Genomic DNA, 18,335 nt, shown 5'->3' with positions numbered 1-18,335 from the left:
TAGTTGAATGAATAGACAGTAAGGTGGATAGAAAACTGGCTGAATCATTGGGCTCAGAGGGTAGTAATTAATGGCTAGATTTCTAATTCGCAGCTGGTAACAAGTGGTGTGCCCCAGGAGTCAGTCCTGGCGCTGTTTTAGTTCAATATCTTCATCAGTGACCTGGAAAATGGCATAGAGTGCACCCTCAGCAAGTTTTCAGATGACACCAAGATGCAGGGAGTAGTAGATATCCTGGAATAGTTCTAGGACTCAGAGACCTTGACAAATTGGAGGATTGGACCAAAAGAAATCACCTGAGATTCAATAAGATGTGCAAAGTCCTGCACTTAGGACAGAATGATCCCATGCACCAGTACAGGCTGGGGACTGATTGGCTAAACAGCAGTTCTGCAGAGAAGGCCCTGAGAGTTACAGTGGACAGTAAGCTGAATATGAGCCAACAATGTGCCCTTGTTGTGAAGAAAGCTAATGGCATACTGGGCTGCATTATGCCAGCAGTGTTGCCAGCAGATTGAGGGAAGTGATTATTCCCCTCTATTCAGCACTGGTGAGGACACATCTGGAGTAGTGTGTCAAGTTTTGGGTACCCCACTACAGAAAAGATGTGGACAAATAATAGAGAGTCCACTGGATGGTAAGAAAAATGGTTAGGGAGCTGGGGCACATGATTTCTGAAGAGAGGGAACTGAGCTTATTTAGTTTGGAGAAGGGAAGACTGAGGGGAGATTTTAATAGCAGCCTTCAAATACCTGTTTCCAAAGGGGATGGAGCCAGGCTGTTCTCCATGGTGGCAGATAACAGAACAAGGAGCAATGATCTGAAGTTGCAGCTAGGGAAGATTAGGTTAGATATTAAGAAAAATGCTCTCACTAGACAGGTGGTAAAACACTGGAACAGGTTACCCAGAGAGGTTGTAGACTCTCCATCTTTGGAGGTTATTAAGACCTAGCTAGACAAAGCCTTGGCTGGGATGATTTGGTTGGGGATGTTCTTGCCTTGAGCAGGGGGTTGGACTAGATGACCTCCTGCAGTCCCTTCCAACCCTAATTTTCTGTGATTCTATTACCTTGATTCCCATTCCACTTCCCATCTCACTCTCCACATTTACATCATTGCGTCAGTTAATTTATTATTAAATTTATTAATTAAACCTAATTTATTATAAACCTGACATGCCAAAGCATACCTGGATCAAACTGAATGAGCTTAGAAGGAGGTATAGTAAAATCCTTGCCAAGTACAGCAGATGCTTCATTGACCTAAGAAGAAATTAAGCAATAAATACTATACAACTTGAATGAATGAAATTTAATAATAATAAATATATCATTTTAATGAAAAAGCATCATTTTCTAAATTTTCTAATATGTGCTGCAATGTACTGGGAATATTCATCACCTATCCATAAAGTCTCCAAAGTACATGCAGTATTTTATGATACTCTGTGAGACCACAGTGAAAACAGAACTAGGAATAAAATAAATTTTGCTAGTTTAAACAGCAAAAAGTTCAATTCCAAACTCAGCTGTAGTTTAAAAATTATAATGTAAAAGCTCTTTATATTATCAGAAAACAGACTGTGTAAAGCCAACTTCCACCCTGCATTCTTCCTGCTGAGCTTCATTTATCTGATCCACAAGTGCTGTATTGTCAGTGCCAGCCAAAATGTAGACCTTGGACTGAAGGCAATTTAGAGATAAGTGGAAGAAAAACAGCCTAATACACATGAGTATGGAACTCATCTCAACCAACGGAAGTCAATGACAGAACTCCCACTGACTTGTTTAAAGGTAGAATAAGAGATGTTTTCACTTAGGGTCACATTGCTGACACTGAATTATGTTAGGGTGGCAATAGCAAATATTGCTGGTAATAAACAAATTTCTACTTAATGGGAAATTCTGATATTTTGCAAAAGTTTTGTTCTGAGAAGAAAAGCTAAATTTCTTTTTTTTTAAATTGCTGTGGAAGGAAACTTCCCTGAAGGTTTTGTTTTGAAAGAAAATTGAATATTTTCATTCTCATTTTCCTGACATGAAAGAGCCATGTGTTCTGACTCCTGAGGACTCCCCAAATTTACACCTTCCCCTTACCTCATTCTCAAGGATACCAGTTGCAGCTGACAAGTTTTCTTCAGTCAGGGGCTACACAGTAGCCTAAAATCCTAAGAAGTCTGGCTGCACCCAGAGCTCTAATGCCAGATCTGGGTAGATGCCAAATCCCTGGACTACCTAGTTCCTTAGCAATTCTCACAGCATAGCTATCTTTGAAATCCTGGGCTCTTCAACTCTGGGGAACCTTCCATAGAAGGACTGTCCTACAGCTATGAACCCTAGAAGCCCAGGCAGGAAATCAGGAAACCTGCCTGGGTTCCAGGGGAAGCGAAGGTATTTCTACAAATACCTTTTTGTTGAAGCCAAGATATTTCTACAAATCATTTTGATGAATCAGTATGTTCCACTGAAACTCTGTTTTGTCAGGGAATTCCTCACCAGTTCTACTACCAAGACGTTTATCCTGACAGATGTGGTTGGAAGTATATAGCAGTCTGCTGACAGCTTAGTTTGTTATCTACCACTCCAAGCAATGTGTTCATGTAATTTTAGGAAAGAAAGTAACTACTTCAGACCATTATTCAGTTTCTGCCCACATTTCTCACCCAAACCTACCTTCACTGTGACAAAGGCAGAGTCTATGGAATGCCCTGACCTGGTGATTTTCAAAGACAAGATTCCCACATTCTCACACACTTCATATGCAGCCTGTTGCATTTCAATTCGAGACCACTTCAGTTCCAAACTGTAAAAAAAATTAAAAAGATACCAATTCCAGGAGAAAACCAGTCTCTCCTACCTGAAGTTTTGATAAAGGTGCCATAACCTTGACAGCTGATTCAATGAATACTCATACTTAGCCTCTGTTTTGAAATGAGTGTATTTGTTGACTTTGCTAATTGTAGATAAAGAAGCAGTTAAATAAATTAAGACTTCCATTTGAGGCTTTGCATATGCCCTGATACAAACATGGACATCTTCTTGGGGGGTGTTGGTTGTAGCCATGTTGGTCTAAGGACATAGGCAGACAAGGTTATTTGTAGGCATTTGATTTGGTGTTCTTAATATCCATTTGACTAAGGCTTCACCTTGCTTCAGTTCTACTGATTCTAAACAAGGGCACAGTTCTTTCCACCCCTGCAGTTTCAGTCTTACCTAAGGGCTGGATTACATGGAAAAACTAGCCAACGTATCTATAGAAACATAACTATTTTGCTAAAGGCAATGATATTTGTGGGCAATAGGGAAATACTGTATATTTTATTGAACCAACTGCATAGCTGGGATATACTTAAACAAGCTTTTGAATGCAGTGCATTCTTTTTCAGGCTATTTTGGAATACTAGCCTTATGCAGATGCTCTCTTCTAAAGTAAGAGTGACTTAATCCCAGGCTGATGACTCCATTTTGGAAGAAGTCTACCATGCCAGAAGAAAATCACTTTTATTTCAGATTAATGCCATAAAGGAAGAGTTATTCCAGAATAACTAAATTAAACAGGAATATCTATGGTATTGTTGTTATTCTGCTACAGTTGTGTTGGGAAATGTCTCCTATGTAGACAAACTCTAAGTTACTTGCTAAACTTGACAGGGTGAATAATTTGAACTGTTACATGTACAGTAGGGTCTCATGCATAATTATAGAGCACATGAATAAATAAATAAATAGTCACCCTTAGCCCATCTACATTCAGGGAAATGCTCAAAATATGATTTTGTAGTAATTCAGCAGTAGTCAAATGTTTGTGTTTTCATTTAAATTAGCTGCTTTTTAAATTAACTCATTTGATTATACAGCAATTTTTGGGTTATACATTCAAATAAATCTATTGCCACCTTTTTAAATGCAATATTCAATTTAGAGTTTTTTATCACATGCAGGCAACTTTTTGTTCTGGTCAAATTCCATAGCAAATTCATCCTCTACTTTCACCATAACAAGCCATTACTCTTCAGTTTCCTTCCTTAAAAGATGTTATATATTAGTGTTGACTCGCAACAAGTCCTGGCGTTCAACAAAGGGGTTGAACACTGCATTTCAGTGTTTGGTAGGTGATCTAATGCAAATTCACGTTTGAGAATGTATACTGCTGTAACAAAGTGCTTAGCTTAAGTTAGCTGTATTTATATGAAGTTGAATGCACTCACTTATTGACATAGCCTGGTACTGCAGTAACTTCAACATATCTATCAATTGTTAATCTATGGTGAAACTTCATGTAGATGCTTCTAACAATTCAGAGTGTGTCTCATTTATCCTTTTTTCCTTCTAGGATGCCTGGCTCATGGACACCAACTTATATAGGATAACTCTGGACATCTTTCTCAATCATTCAAAAGTCAAATACTGTATTTAGAAATAAAACATAAACTTCCCCAGTAAAACAGAGTTTTGCTCACTACCTCCTTCTTTGTTTATTGTTATCAGATAGCATTTCATTTTCTTCAGGGGAACAGTTAAACCAATTTCGCAGGATCTTACCAATCTGTTGCAACATTTGCTGCATTTAACACAGGCTAAGAGGGTGCCCCTAATTATAATATTGGAATCATATGACTGGAGAGAACAGGCTCCCTGTTTTTTCTCCCTTCAATATATGACCCATATAAGATTTTATTGCTCAACACTTCCCTTTTTGCTGTGATCTCATGCTCTGGAAAGGCTACTCACGCTCTGTCAGAACAGGCCTAGAGTGACCTCCAGCTGCAAGACGATGTATATGAAGCTCACAGTCCTGTCACTAAGGCAGTATTTACACTGTTTAGAGCTGGTAAGTTCAATAAACTCCTTTATATACTTAAATCGTGTGTGTGTGTGTGTGTGTGTGTGTGTGTGTGTGTGTGTGTGTGTGTGTGTGTGTGTGTGTGTGTGTGTGTGTAAGCACATATTCATATATGTAAGCACATATCCTGCTCATATACTACAGTACATGACTTGAAACTGTCTCTTTGCAGTTCTTAAGGGAAGACAAGCCTCCACATTCTTTAACTGTCACTCAACATAAATAACTCTGTACTATTTTATTCTTAGTTTCTTGAAAATGCATTGCAATCAGAACCTGTAAAACTAAGCCCGTCCTCTTTCACTCACATCTTCAATGACTGAGTTCACCTAAAACAAAAAGTAGTCCCTCAGATTTTAAAGGTGCAGTGCATAAGGTGTTACAGTGTTTAGAATGAAAGACTGAAGTTACATTTGGGGGGTGCCAGAGTTCCCAGTGGGATCTGTGACTTGAAACTCCAAGCTGTCTGAATTCACTGCCCAAGCTGGATTGATGACATAAAGTACGATTTTGCTATTTAAATCTTTTTGGCTGAATTCCTCCTGGATGCACCTGCCTGAGAAAGGAAGAAAATATTCCAATGATTCAAAATCCATTCATACAAGCGCTAGCAAGAGACGCACTAATTTATATAGATTATTTTAGAACTTTCTGTTTGTTAACTCTTAGAGTGCAAATAAGGATTCATTGATCTTCCAGAAACCCACCTTATACCAAAAATGTCTTATATTCCAGTGCAGCCCATACTTGTTAACAAAATTCATATTGAGAGATTAAAGCAACAGTACCTGTTGTTGTATTTTCCAGGTAGCCATAGCGAGGACCTTGTAAAATCTTAAAAATGATTTGGTCATCTTCTGTATTGGGATGAGAGGCTTTCAGGGACCTGGCAGTAATATAAATCCCAAAACTGCCATTCTTCAGGAGCTCCACATTACAAGAACAATGGAGATGAACAATTTTTGGTGCAGTTCTGTCCAAATGGTCCACCTGAATCAAATAACAAATGTTCCCCTTTTTTTTCCCACTGAATCAGATATTACCCAGCATCTACTTTTTTACTGAAAGCACTGCAGCGTATAGAGTGTAAAGCTTAGTCTGATTGATAATCTGCTGAAGATGAAATGTAACCTCTAGTAAAGTAACCACTTCTCATGACAGTTCCCCAGGTCTAGGCAACTTGTTATACATAGAACAGACTCAGCAGCAGAGCATAGAACAAATTCTGCAAGGCAGAGCACCATACATAATGTCCGTCTTTGTAACCATCTCCCTACCTCCTCCTCATCACATTTTCTTCTTTGCAAATGAAAAATACAACAAACAGCTCCCACCCTCCATTCTACATGATAGCCTGAAAGCATAACCCCCCGGTCTGGTCAATACATCTTTCCCAGACTGTGCAGTTCTCTCACAGCTCCATCCATAACTACCTGTAGCCTTGCCTTCCTTTCAGGTTCTGCTTCATTTGCATCCCATTATCTTCCCTGAAATGGCTTTCCCCATTTCCTACACAGCCTCCAAGATTTATTGCAAAGAAGAGTGAAGAGTATCAGAAGTCTCCTAGCTAGACACTAGCATCTGTATTTTGACATTTATTGGGCTTTGATGAGCAACGCAGCCTGGGTCAGTCTAGATGCTGAAATGTGCCAGATTATAAAGGAAATCAAAACAAAGGCACCTATACAGAGTCTTTGAAGGGGGAAGAGGGAGAAGGTGGCATACAGAAGGTCAAAGGAAAGATCACGATGTGGAACTGGAGCAAACTAAGATATAGACATCTTAACGGGATTTCGGAGGTCATAGGAAGGAAGGATGAAAATTCAGCTGGTCAGCAGACAGAGCCTAGTATCTTGATTTGTAATTCAATATTTCTTAATACAGTGTCTGCCAGGCAGCAAACATCTGCTTCTAATAGCTGGTTATTCTTATAAGTGGCAGCAAAGTGAAAGTGAGTAAAGTAAAAAGTTTCATCAAGATGCTCTGTACAGTTTCAGCACTTCATTGTATTTTACTCATTGATTCTCACAGCTGTCTAGAAAAAAAGCTTTTATGCATAGATTGCAGTTTAAGAATTTGATTCTAATAAGCAGCTGATCCCATCACAGAAGATGCTAAACAACCTGGCAGATGCTGTGGAATTCAAAACCATAGGAGAGGTTCATTTCAAGGACAGGGGAGATGTTTGAACAGATTCCTATTTTATAAAATCTGTAAAATATTACATCCCCCCCCCCAAGAATAGTTAGAGTCTATCAAGTCCCATATTTTCTCTCATGAAGGAGCCCATGACAAATGCTTTAAAAAGAAGCTTAGTACATATCTGCACCTTCATAGATTGTAAGGCCAGAAGGGACCTTGCATTGGCAATCCATAGGGGTGCATGCAAGTGCATGCACACCCCCTGAGATTGGCCGTGCACCCCTTGGAAGTGCCAGCCGTGAAACTGGAAGTGCACTTACGATTTTGCTGCTGCCTCAGCAATCATCTGCTGCTGGGGGGACACCCCCACCATCAGCAATCTGGTGCTCCCCCCCCCCCGACTCGGGAGGCACCAATCACCCATAGGACCTCAGAAGATCATTGGGTCCAGCCCCTGCAGCAAGCAGAAAAGATTACTGGGGGTCAAGTGACCCCATCAAGGTGACTGTAGAGTCTCCTCTTGAAGATTTCCAGGGTAGGCAATTGCACCACCTCTGGAGGGAGCTTATTCCACAGTCTGGACACCCTGACTCTGAAGAAGTTTTTCCTAATGTTGAGCCTGAATCAATCTTCCAGGAGTTTGTGGCCATTACTCCTGGTTTTTCCTTCAGGTATCCTGCTGAACAGTTGCTCACCGAGCCCTTGATGTACTCCCATAGTGTAGTAGTAAGATACTACTAGGTTTCCTCTCAGACTTCTTTTCCTCTACTGGCTGAAGAGTCCCAGATCCCTCAGCCTTTCTTCATATGGCTTGCATTTTAAGACTCTGATCATATGGGTGGCTCTTCTTTGGACTCTGTCAAGCTTGTCCATGTCCTTGTTAAAGTGTGGTGCCCAGAACTGGACACAGTATTCCACACTAAGTCTGTGGTCTTACCAGTGCTGAGTAGAGCAGAAGAATCTCCTTCTTGGCTTTGTTGGAGATGCATTGATTGATGCATGCCAGAGTATTATTTGCTCTACCATCCTACTGCCGACTCATGTAATGCAATATAACTTGAGGGAAAAATTGATGAGGAGGGAAGAAGGAATCATTTCCAAGCAAGGCTGCAGCTAACATTAGGCCCAGGGGATGGAAAATATATATATTAATATTTATTCTGGCACAGTAACAACAATCATGTTTTTCTTCTATCTAGTCCCCATTTGAACTACACAAACTTACTTGCTTCAGTAATACCCTGTGCCAATGAGCTCCATGGATTCATTCTAGACAGAGTAGAAAAGTCAAACTTTTTATTCTATTAACCTATCCCTACCAGTTATAAATTGCTGAGTCCCTCAAACAAAGCAGGAAATATGTACTAGTGCTATCCCTCTCAGAGCCAATAATATCCTATTAATTAACCACATTATGTTATTCATCTTTATGAAACAGGCCTGTTAGCCATACTTGCCTGAATGGTGAATGCCACCGGCTCTACTTGCACCCTCCCATTTATGATGAAGCCTTGATTAGTCCTATCTGTTGCCACAAATGTAAATCTGTCAATCTGGGAATCCCCTCCTCCATGTTTATATGCTACATCCATGTTGTCCACATCTTGCTGGGTGAAATTGTGCTGCAGGAGTACAGCCCCTCGGTAATACAGTTGGCCATATTGAGGGAGCTGTGCCAAGAGGAAGGTAAGGTTCTCTGAGGAAGTGTCTGGGTCTGAAATCTGCAGGACATCAGGAGAAATGAGTGCCATAGCGCCTTCCACTAATCTCAACCCTTTGTTTCTAGACACTGTAGGCAAAACTTGGTCCATTGTCTCCAGAGTGATTGTGAACATCCCATGTTTAGTCCTCAGTCCATTGCTGATGATGAATCTGGCAAAGAGAGGCAAGGCATCCTTCAGCATGTGCTCTTGATTCACCATGTACTGAAATGAAATGATAATACACACCTTTACTAAAGGATATGCTTTGAGGGTGCTCTGAAACGCACATAAAAACTGGATCTCTGATGGCGTTCTACCTCTCATTTGACTCATACTTAGACTGAAGTATGTAATTTAGAAAAACAGAAGCAGATTTCAGGGTAGAGGGCAAGCTTAACCCTTCTCACACCAAAGGAGTGCTTGTGGAGAAAATATATATCTACCCTCACAAACATAAAGGATATGATTTATATAAAGCATAGTAGTGATCCAGGTATCTTGCTAGGGTTTAGACCGATGAAATCAAAAGTGGGATTCTGGTCTCCTTGTACAGTACGTATTTGTTTGCTTACCAAAAGTTTTAACTTTAGGAGCAGTTATGATACATGCACAGAGACAATGAAAAGAACTGCATCTGCTTGTAGATTGGGTTTGATTTGCTTAGTGATGTTAGCCCTTCACTTCCATAAGCACCAAATTCACCAAAAACTGATAAAAAACCAAGACAGTAAAAGGAATGTAGCATTATATTCCCATCTCACTGGAAATGCTCCTGGTAACTCTAAACACAAGTCCCATTTGTACATGTAAATCCTATCATGTTCAGATGCAAATAGGACTCCAATATCTCAGTGTCACATATTTGTGTTTCCTTACAGAGGCTCAAATTAAAATTTCACTTAGATATTTAAAATCTACAGTAAGGACCTGGCAGAATTGGATAGGTGCTAGACTTTATTTTTAAACCATGGTGTGCACATTTAAATTTCTCAGTGGATCATATTTGCTGCATTTATTTTCTTCATGTAACTTTGTAGTCACAAAAGCACATATATTTCTGTCTCAAGTAAAAACACTTTCTGACATTTACTGTAGAGTTAAGCTTTATAATTTTTGCTCTTATTTTGCATGGGAAAGAGAGAGACCCAAATAGAGAGCTTGGTAACAAACTGGAAGGTCATCTGTCAGTTAGGAAATGGTAAAGAAATTAGCTTGTGATATTTCGCTTTCTTTAAAGTTAGTGGTGATTGAGCATAAGGGAAAAACAATTTTGTAGACTATCAAATTAATCCTAGTTGTTAATAGAATGCTTATTCCCGTCTATTTTTCTTAAAAATCTAAAATTGAAAATTGCACTGAAAGATATTTCAGGGGTTTGAGAGACTGAAAAGTCCACTGCAAGAGTCTAATTGATACGTCACATCATCATAAGGTGCCACTGAGCTGTATCTGTTGGTTTTTCCCCTCTGAATATGATATATAATATTTATGATGATGTATAATGTTCTTCCTTGCTGCTCTCCATTTATTCATTTTGTCATGGTGGTGAAAATGCACACAGCTGCCTTCCTAGGTGTAAAGGTTCACTTCGTAAAGAGATTTTTTTTGCATTGATATGTTTCCCTTGCCCCAGGGTCTTCCTCTTTCCCCTCCAAGCTTAGCTTTGTGTGCATGCAATATTCCACTTATTATATTCATGAATTTAAACTCATATGGAAAAGTGCAACTGATACAACATATATAACCACAGGTACATACACACTTAAGTGTCTTTCCACTCATCACTTGGCTGCCATTTTACTTATGCCAAGTGAAGACTGCTAGAAAGTCTGCTTCCTTGTCTCACCTTCATCTACTGATTGAGAGGCTTTGCCACTGAAGCCAGAAAAGTGCTACAAGAACTGAAATGTCAGAACTAGGATTGATGTTGTTCACCTTGAATATGTGACCTTAAGTAGGTCATGGAAATGGCTTGCTGTATTGCACAGGCTGTCCAGCTAAAACCCTTCACTACCTACAGTGATGCCCAATAATTAAGGGCTGACCAACTTGAAAGCAGGCACTATGCCATCAGACAGATGGGAATGAGTGTAAGCAGGCCAGAGACTATATAGGAGTTAGAAATATATTTACTGAAGGCAGTATTCCCAGTTGGGAACATAGAGGCAGCTGTCTGTACTGACCTAAAGCTGTTGTGCCAATGGTAAAAGGGATGTACTATGACTAATCTAGCGAGATTGGATATACAACTGGCACAATGATGATAAATAAGTAAAAAAAAAAAACATGTTCACACAAGACCTTATTTTAGCTTTTTAAAGACAGGAAAAGTGAAGGCCAGGGTGCAGATTAGATCCTTCCACTGACACATCCCCTTCCTTGGCTTAACCTAGGAGGCCTCTTGGGTAATGTATCAAACCTACATATAATAAACCTGTTTGGAAGAATAGTTCAGGTCATCAATATGAAAGTTTGGTTCAGAACCTTCTATAGGACACTGGACAAGAATGAAGCTCTTAGATTTATTAATAAGGTTGAAAATTCCAATGCAAATACTGCACATAACTTGATCTTCCAGGTTAATGAAGCTAGCTGTGTCCAAGAAGTAGCTTTTTTACTTTTCTTGCGGGGGGGGGGGCGGAATTTTTTGCTTATTTCTGATTTACTTCTGCTTCATCTCTCCCTTAGGAATAGAAAGCAGCCAAGATTCTCATTACTCTGATGAAATTTAGGGGATAACTCTCAGGCTTAGTTAGGAGGACATGTCGCATGGTTTGATTTCACCATTACCAAGGTTTCATGCTTTCTGCAGTTCCATGGCAATAGAGTTGGCTGTAGAACCTACCATCTGTCATGGCATTTAAAAGATAAAAATGGAATCATAAATAGTGCCAGCTCATTACAAAATCGAGCCAGCGTGTCAAAATGGAGGACATTAGCATGTTCTTTTAGCATCCTGCTGCCAGCATCTGATGTCAGGTTGCTAATCACTTGAAGTCATCTGTCCAAACAAGCACTGCCAAATCTTTCTTCCAGGCCAGCAGCACCAAACAATACAGAGAAATTTATGACTGAAGAAAGTACTTCAGCAGAAGGTAAAAATCTGATCATTTAAACTCCCCATATAATTAATGTCACCATTTCTTGTTTTAAAAAAATATCTGCCACCATACTTATATCTCCACACACAACCAAATTCTTTGCCAAATACTAACAGCAAGGAACATCAATTACTGTGATTAAAACTGACACTATATTTATTAAAATACCATAACCTTACTTTTATGACAACAGCCTTTCTAATTAGGTTCTACATCACTAACTCAGACAGAAGGCTTATTTACATGCAAAGTTGCGCTAGTTTAATTTAAGGTGTGATTTTGAGCTGATTTAGATAAACTCGTGGGAAAGACTGTTTGAATGCTCTTGTTTCAGTTTAAACCAGGCTGATTTCAGTTTAGTTTAAGTGGATTAGGAGCAGGTTATGCTAAACTGAAATAATCCACTCTTAAATAAGTGCATCTGCACACAAAGATTTGCACTGGTGTGACTTGACTTATACAAGTTCGTGTTCTAAACAAAGCTGTAATGCTTCACATGAATGTCTCACAAAGCTTCCCAGAGGGGTGGTAGGTATCAAATATTGACTCACTGACAGTTTCTCAAATGAAAATGAGCGACTTTAGCTTGAGATGACCAAAAAGAATTTCCAATCTCTGACAACTTTGTGTAGAAGAAGATAGGATAGGGTGACGCATTATTAGAGACTAACTGATTGGGAGAGGCATGAGCATTCTCAAGCTATAGCCTACTTCATCAAATGCTAGGAATGGACTGTCAGAAAGAAAAAAATTGGTACAAAGGAAAGAATTTGAAAATTTCCTTCTCCCTGGTTTAGATAAGAGAAGTTCAGAAAGTTTCCAATCAAAAATGTCCATCTGTTTTAATTTTAGCTTGTGTCAACACTGTATGTACCTGAACTGTAGGAGGGCCTCAAGTTTCCAGCCTTCCAATGAGCTAAACTTCCTATCATGCAGCTTAGCCAGCAGAGATTGCATAGGGAAGCACAGGGAGCTGTGATTCATAGGGAAGAATGGGGTCTTCACCCACCTGAACTCTAACCTCCCACAAGGTATAAGGACAGACCACACAGCTGCAGTCCATTGTTGAAACAAGCCTGAATGAGATGTTTCTATTTCATTTGAGAAACTAAACTTTTTATTTGTGTTGAGAAAAAAAAATTCACTTTGCTTTTCCAAGAAGGAAAGTGAACCTGAGGCAAAATTAGAGTTTTCCCATGGAAATCTTGATTTTTCAAAAATTCCAATATTTTTGCCAAAAATGTAAAAATTTTCAGTCTGCTTTACACAAAGATTACAGCTATTTATTAGGAAATGCCATATGTAACCTTCCTTTTGCCTTATTTTGCTCTCTTCAACAAAAATCTCATGAAAAACTCCCGAGGTTTGAGGATGGCTAGATTCAGTCCTTTCTCCTATAATCAGAGTAGCAGGGGTGACGCGTAGGGGGTGCATGCAGGTGCACGTGCACCCCGAGCATGGTGGTTGCCACTCACCACCCTGCTGCCAACACCATCTGTGGGTGGTCCGCAATCCATGCTGGCTGCTGACAACGCTTGCCACCACCCCCCCGCCGACAGCACCGGCAGTATCAGTGGGAGCTCCCCCACTTACCACTGCTGAACTCCTGCCGCCACCACCATGCCCCCCCAGCCGCAAAGGGCATGCATCATTCATGCAGAGTAGTATGGTTGAATAAACTATGAGGAATGCTGTCCTTTCTGACACTTTGCATTTAAGTTTTATCTAGTCTCTGCTGGCTTGTGAGTCAGGTTCAGGACTGGAACGGAAGCACTGGGTTCCCCATGTGAAAGTATATTTGAGAGTCACAAGTCTGCCAAACAGTTCCTAGAAGTAACAAAGTTTTGTCTGTAAATTTAGTGGTATTTATTTATTTTCACAGCTGCCGCTAGAATAGATTAGTGAGTCTATTTATCAGTGTTTTAAAGAAATACAAAATGCCTTTAATTTTACTTACAGCTTTTTAAAAATAATCAGTATTACAGTGATATAAGAGGTATAGCACTAAAGGGCAGGACAGAATATACATATTGAGAAAGTATTACAGATGGTTATATTTTCTACTTTTCCACCAGAAGTCACAGCTGAGACCTAGGAAGTTAAATTAAATAGGTGGATTCAATGGCAGTCATTCAGTCTGATTTCAAGAACAGCTTTAACAAGAAGCATGAAAGAAACATGTTCAAAGTCCTGATTAAGAAACCTGAACATAAACTCTCACTCAGAGTTGACAATACTTGGTGGCAGCATTGATTTTAGTATGAAAGAAAGATGATTTGATGGCAGGAGATCACTTTTATACTAAAAGTGAAACAATAAGAGCTGAAATCCTAGAAAATAATATATTAATAGGACAGAGTCTCGTTTGTAGTTTTGCTGAAATCAGTGAAGCTATGCCACCAGTTGAGAGTCTGGATCCAATATAAAACATGAGGAAGCTTAGTAACATAACTGGTGCTATGCAGAATGGAGGCCCCTGTTTCTTTGGAATACAGGATACTGAGAAAGAATAAATGACATTATTCTCAGGTAAATCATTAAATCTTATGTGTAAGTCTTGATAAATTTTGTGAGGCATAAAAAGCACTAAAATGCATTGGAATACAAATGAGAAACAATGGTGAATTGCAATTCTTTCGAATTTGACCTTACCAAGTTATTTTTAATGTGGCTCATTGAAATAATTTTTTTTTTTGGCAAAATCTCTTGGGGACATAATTATGAAGCTCTAAAGACATAGATTTACAAGGACTCAAAGTATTTGTGTATTTAAGTTTATGACAGAAAAAAGCTGTATTGGAATATGTAATCTGACCAATCTATTAGCATATGTAATGATTTATTAAGGTCAGTTCTATAACCAGAGAAACAATCATGATGTGTTAACAACTGAGGCAGAGAGACCTTATGGACTGAATCACTTGTCTGAAACACATAAATAATTCTGATGGATAGCCTGAACTGAAAGTTTCCAACCTAAAATGAACAACAAAAGCAGAGCTGGGAAACTAGTGAGCAACTATATAGGTAACCTGGTCCTACATGAAACATTCAGGAAAAGTTTAACTATTAGAAAAAGCTTTAGCTGTGAGATGAACACAGTGACCTGAAAATATTCTATTTTAGGGGGTTTTCTATAGTGCCTACATTCTCTGATGTGATCTGCTACATGCACACATACACACACAGAAGACAGGGTACCAGTGGCTGTGTCAGGAGCATATAACCCTTGTGTAAAGCTTAGCCTAATGGCAGGCCCCACAATGTCTATCTGGGTGATGAACTGGGGATGCCAAAAATGTAGGTTTTACTTCTCTTCAGAACCCCACATCTTGTCTTCACCATGATGTGTTTGTCTTAGTGGCATATGTGAAGTAACAACGTAGGCTGAGGGAAGAGCAGGGAAGGAATGTTCTTTTGCCCCATGCATATCTCCAGCATTGAAGCCAACCCGTTGGTCTAGCTACTCAGCTAAAAATATCCCCTTGAAATAAACCTTCCATTCAAAGCTATCAAAAGTCTTTACTTTGACAAAGACCTAGGTCCTGGCAAACTGCACATCACTGAACACCCTTTTGGTGCTCTCAGCTGCTCTGCTAGCATTAACAAATGCCATCTGGTTTAGTGTAAAATGGATTTCTAATCCGGAGCACTTTGGCAAAGATCTCAGTATCACAATATATAAGAGGGATGCTTTTCTGAATTATCTGAAGTCCTCATGATCCATCTTCTTGTAACTGATTGTGCTACTTCAGATGGAGCACAAACAACTGAATGAGAAATTAAATCTGCTGTTCAGTCATCCAGGAAGGTGTATTTGGAAAAGCACTGAAGGATATCAGATTGAGTACTATAAGAAATGTGCATCACAACACTTTTTCCTCCTTACTGAATGTAATATTAATCCAGTAACACAATTAACAAGGAAAATTATTATAATTTGTCAGGAAATCTCAGAGATGTTATTGAGCCCTTCTCCTGCATTTAGTTTTCATTAGCCATGTACTATTTCTTGCATATTATAAAAATGTTCAAGCCATTATAGGTGAATGAATGTAGCCCAGACTATTTCTTCACTGTTTTAAGGGACAAGTGTGTTATGTTAGTCAGGGATAAATCTAATAAAGCAGGAATTACTTTTGCCATATGCATATTTTTTTTCCACACAAAAAAGAGTGAAAAGGAGAGTGCTGCTTTCCAGTTAATTTTATTATTAACCAGGACAGCTAGGAAAAAAACAATTCTTCAGCACTTACCTGAACATATCTTCAGAAGCAGCTGCCTTGCTACTGTGGACATAGCAAACTGCCTGGCCTGCTATATCCATTTGGCTGAAACTTGTGATGGGGATTTCTGGAAACCTGACATACTCTATCTGTCCATACTGAGGTGGAGATGTTATCACATAGAGGAGTTCCTCTGGTTTGTCAGTTCCATCAATAGCAAGAAGGGCATCCGTCGTTATGTAGCTTCTATCCCCCTTCGACACAGTAAGTGGCCTTATAAAAACAGCAATATCTCCTGCCAGATATATGACGATAGGTTAAAATGGTCCTATTAGTATTGATATATGTCTCCTGCATGTTATGTTATATATAACATTCTAGACACTGTAGAGGAAAGCATGGTTTTAAGTAGTGATTATGACATAAATCCAACACTGTTTAGGGCTAAATCCAACATAGTTGTCACAGGACTGGGAAGCAGGATACCTGAACCCTGTTTCTAGCTTTGCCTGTCTTAGGACATGCTTTGGCTAAGCTGGTCACCACTTTTTGTGCTTTGGTTTGCCCATGTACAAAATGGGGATAATATCAATTTTACAGGCATGTTGTCAGCCATTTTACTGTATAACTGAAAGCCACTTGGGTGGATCTATGAAAGTGAGGAGCAAAGTATTAACTAAATATATTACCTAAGAACCCCTTTTGAAGAAATAGTGAAGAATCATGTCCTACAATGAGTTCTATGCAGACAGACCCTCAAGGCCTGCACAGAGCCCCAGTAAAACTAGTGTGACCCACCTTGGTGTTCAATGAAGGCTTGGGGTGTCAGTTAGGATCATACATTACAATTTATTTTTCAGACTGAATTTGTGCCACAATTAGTCACTGTAGGACATAAAGTCAGCTAGATTGTTACCCTTCTCGATGTCCTTGATGCTGATGAAGAATTCCAGTGCTGGGGACTGGTTGTCTCCATCCCACAGATGAAATGTGAAACCATCTTGGATCTTGGATCCTATAGCTCCTGTATGCACATATCTCACAAGGTTCAGATCTATTTCTTCCTGAGTGCAGTTCATTCCAGTATGGAGAGTCACCCAGTCCCTGCCTACCTAGAATGAATAAAAATCTGTCAGTATCCAGCCATTATCCCACAACGGCTTATTTAATAAATATACCCTGATGATATACAGAGATTGCCAAAGATAGCCTAGTTGATAGCTGGATCTTTCCTAGCAAGACATTTTAGGGCCAGTATATGTCAAGAGCTTTGCTGCCAAGCAGTCAGAAGGTCTGTGGAATGGGGAATGCTAAAAACTTATCAGATCTGATTCTTACATTTTCCCTGATATTCAGCCTATATTCTCCCAATTTTATATAATGCTATTACTCCTGGTTTTACTTGGGCTCATAGAATCATGTTTCTGTAGGGAAGTCCCAAAGTCTTTCCCTGGAAAAATCTGACATATCAGATGCAGTTTCCTAGAATCATACAAAGTTAGGGTTGGAAGTGATCTCAGGAGGTCATCTAGTCCAACCTCCTACTCAAAGCAGGACCATCCCAACTATATCATCCAGGCCAAAGCTTTGTCTAGCCGGGTTTTGAAAACCTCCAAGGATGGAGCTTCCACCTTCTCTCTGGGTAACATGTTACGTGTTTTACTACCCTTCTAGTGAGAAAATGCTTCCTAAAAATCTAACCTAAACCTCCCTTGCTGCCACTTGAGACTATTGCTTCTTGTTCTATCATCTGCCACCACTGAGAACAGTTTAGCTCCATCCTCTTTGTAACCACCCTTCAGGTAGTTGAAGACTCCTATTAAAACCCCTCTCAGTCTCCTCTTCTACAGACTAAATAAGCCCAGTTCCTTTAGCCTTTCCTCAAAGCCATGTACTCCAGCCTCCTCACCATTTTTGTTGCCCTCTGCTGGACTCTCTCCAATTTGTTCACATCCTTTCTGTAGTGGGGGGGCCCAAAACTGAACACAGTACTCCAGATGTGGTCTCACCAGTGCTGAATAGAGGGGAATAATCATTTCCCTTGACCTACTGGCAACACACCTACCAATGCAGCCCAGTATGCTATTAGCCTTCTTGGCAACAAGAGCACACTGCTGGTTCATATTCCGCTTATTTCCCACTGTAACCCCCAAGTCCGTTTCTGCAGAGCTGCTGCCCAGCCAGTCAGCCCCCAGCCTGTACTGATGCATGGGATTGTTCCATCCTATGTGCAGGACTTTGCACTTATAGATTTCATAGATTTCATAGACATTAGGGCTGGAAGGGACCTCAGGAGATCATCGAGTCCAGCCCCCTGCCCA

The 18,335-nt window shown here is 39.7% G+C and overlaps 1 protein-coding gene across 1 annotated transcript in view; it reads right to left on the bottom strand.

Moving 5' to 3' along the window:
• FREM1 (FRAS1 related extracellular matrix 1) overlaps positions 1-18,335 on the bottom strand; it is a 131,809-nt gene that overhangs the window by 21,702 nt on the left and 91,772 nt on the right. The window contains exons 23-29 of the mRNA XM_019554740.1: positions 16,931-17,126; positions 16,045-16,309; positions 8,442-8,856; positions 5,631-5,832; positions 5,254-5,398; positions 2,673-2,802; positions 1,190-1,262 (exon numbers count right to left, since the gene is read on the bottom strand). Coding sequence (XP_019410285.1) covers positions 1,190-1,262; positions 2,673-2,802; positions 5,254-5,398; positions 5,631-5,832; positions 8,442-8,856; positions 16,045-16,309; positions 16,931-17,126 — 1,426 coding nt within the window. The remainder of the gene's footprint in view (positions 1-1,189; positions 1,263-2,672; positions 2,803-5,253; positions 5,399-5,630; positions 5,833-8,441; positions 8,857-16,044; positions 16,310-16,930; positions 17,127-18,335) is intronic.

This window comes from Crocodylus porosus, unplaced genomic scaffold (genome assembly GCF_001723895.1).
Source record: "Crocodylus porosus isolate Cpor-Errol unplaced genomic scaffold, CroPor_comp1, whole genome shotgun sequence".
Lineage (NCBI taxonomy): Eukaryota > Metazoa > Chordata > Crocodylia > Crocodylidae > Crocodylus > Crocodylus porosus.
This window is presented reverse-complemented; position numbering and strand designations above follow the sequence as displayed.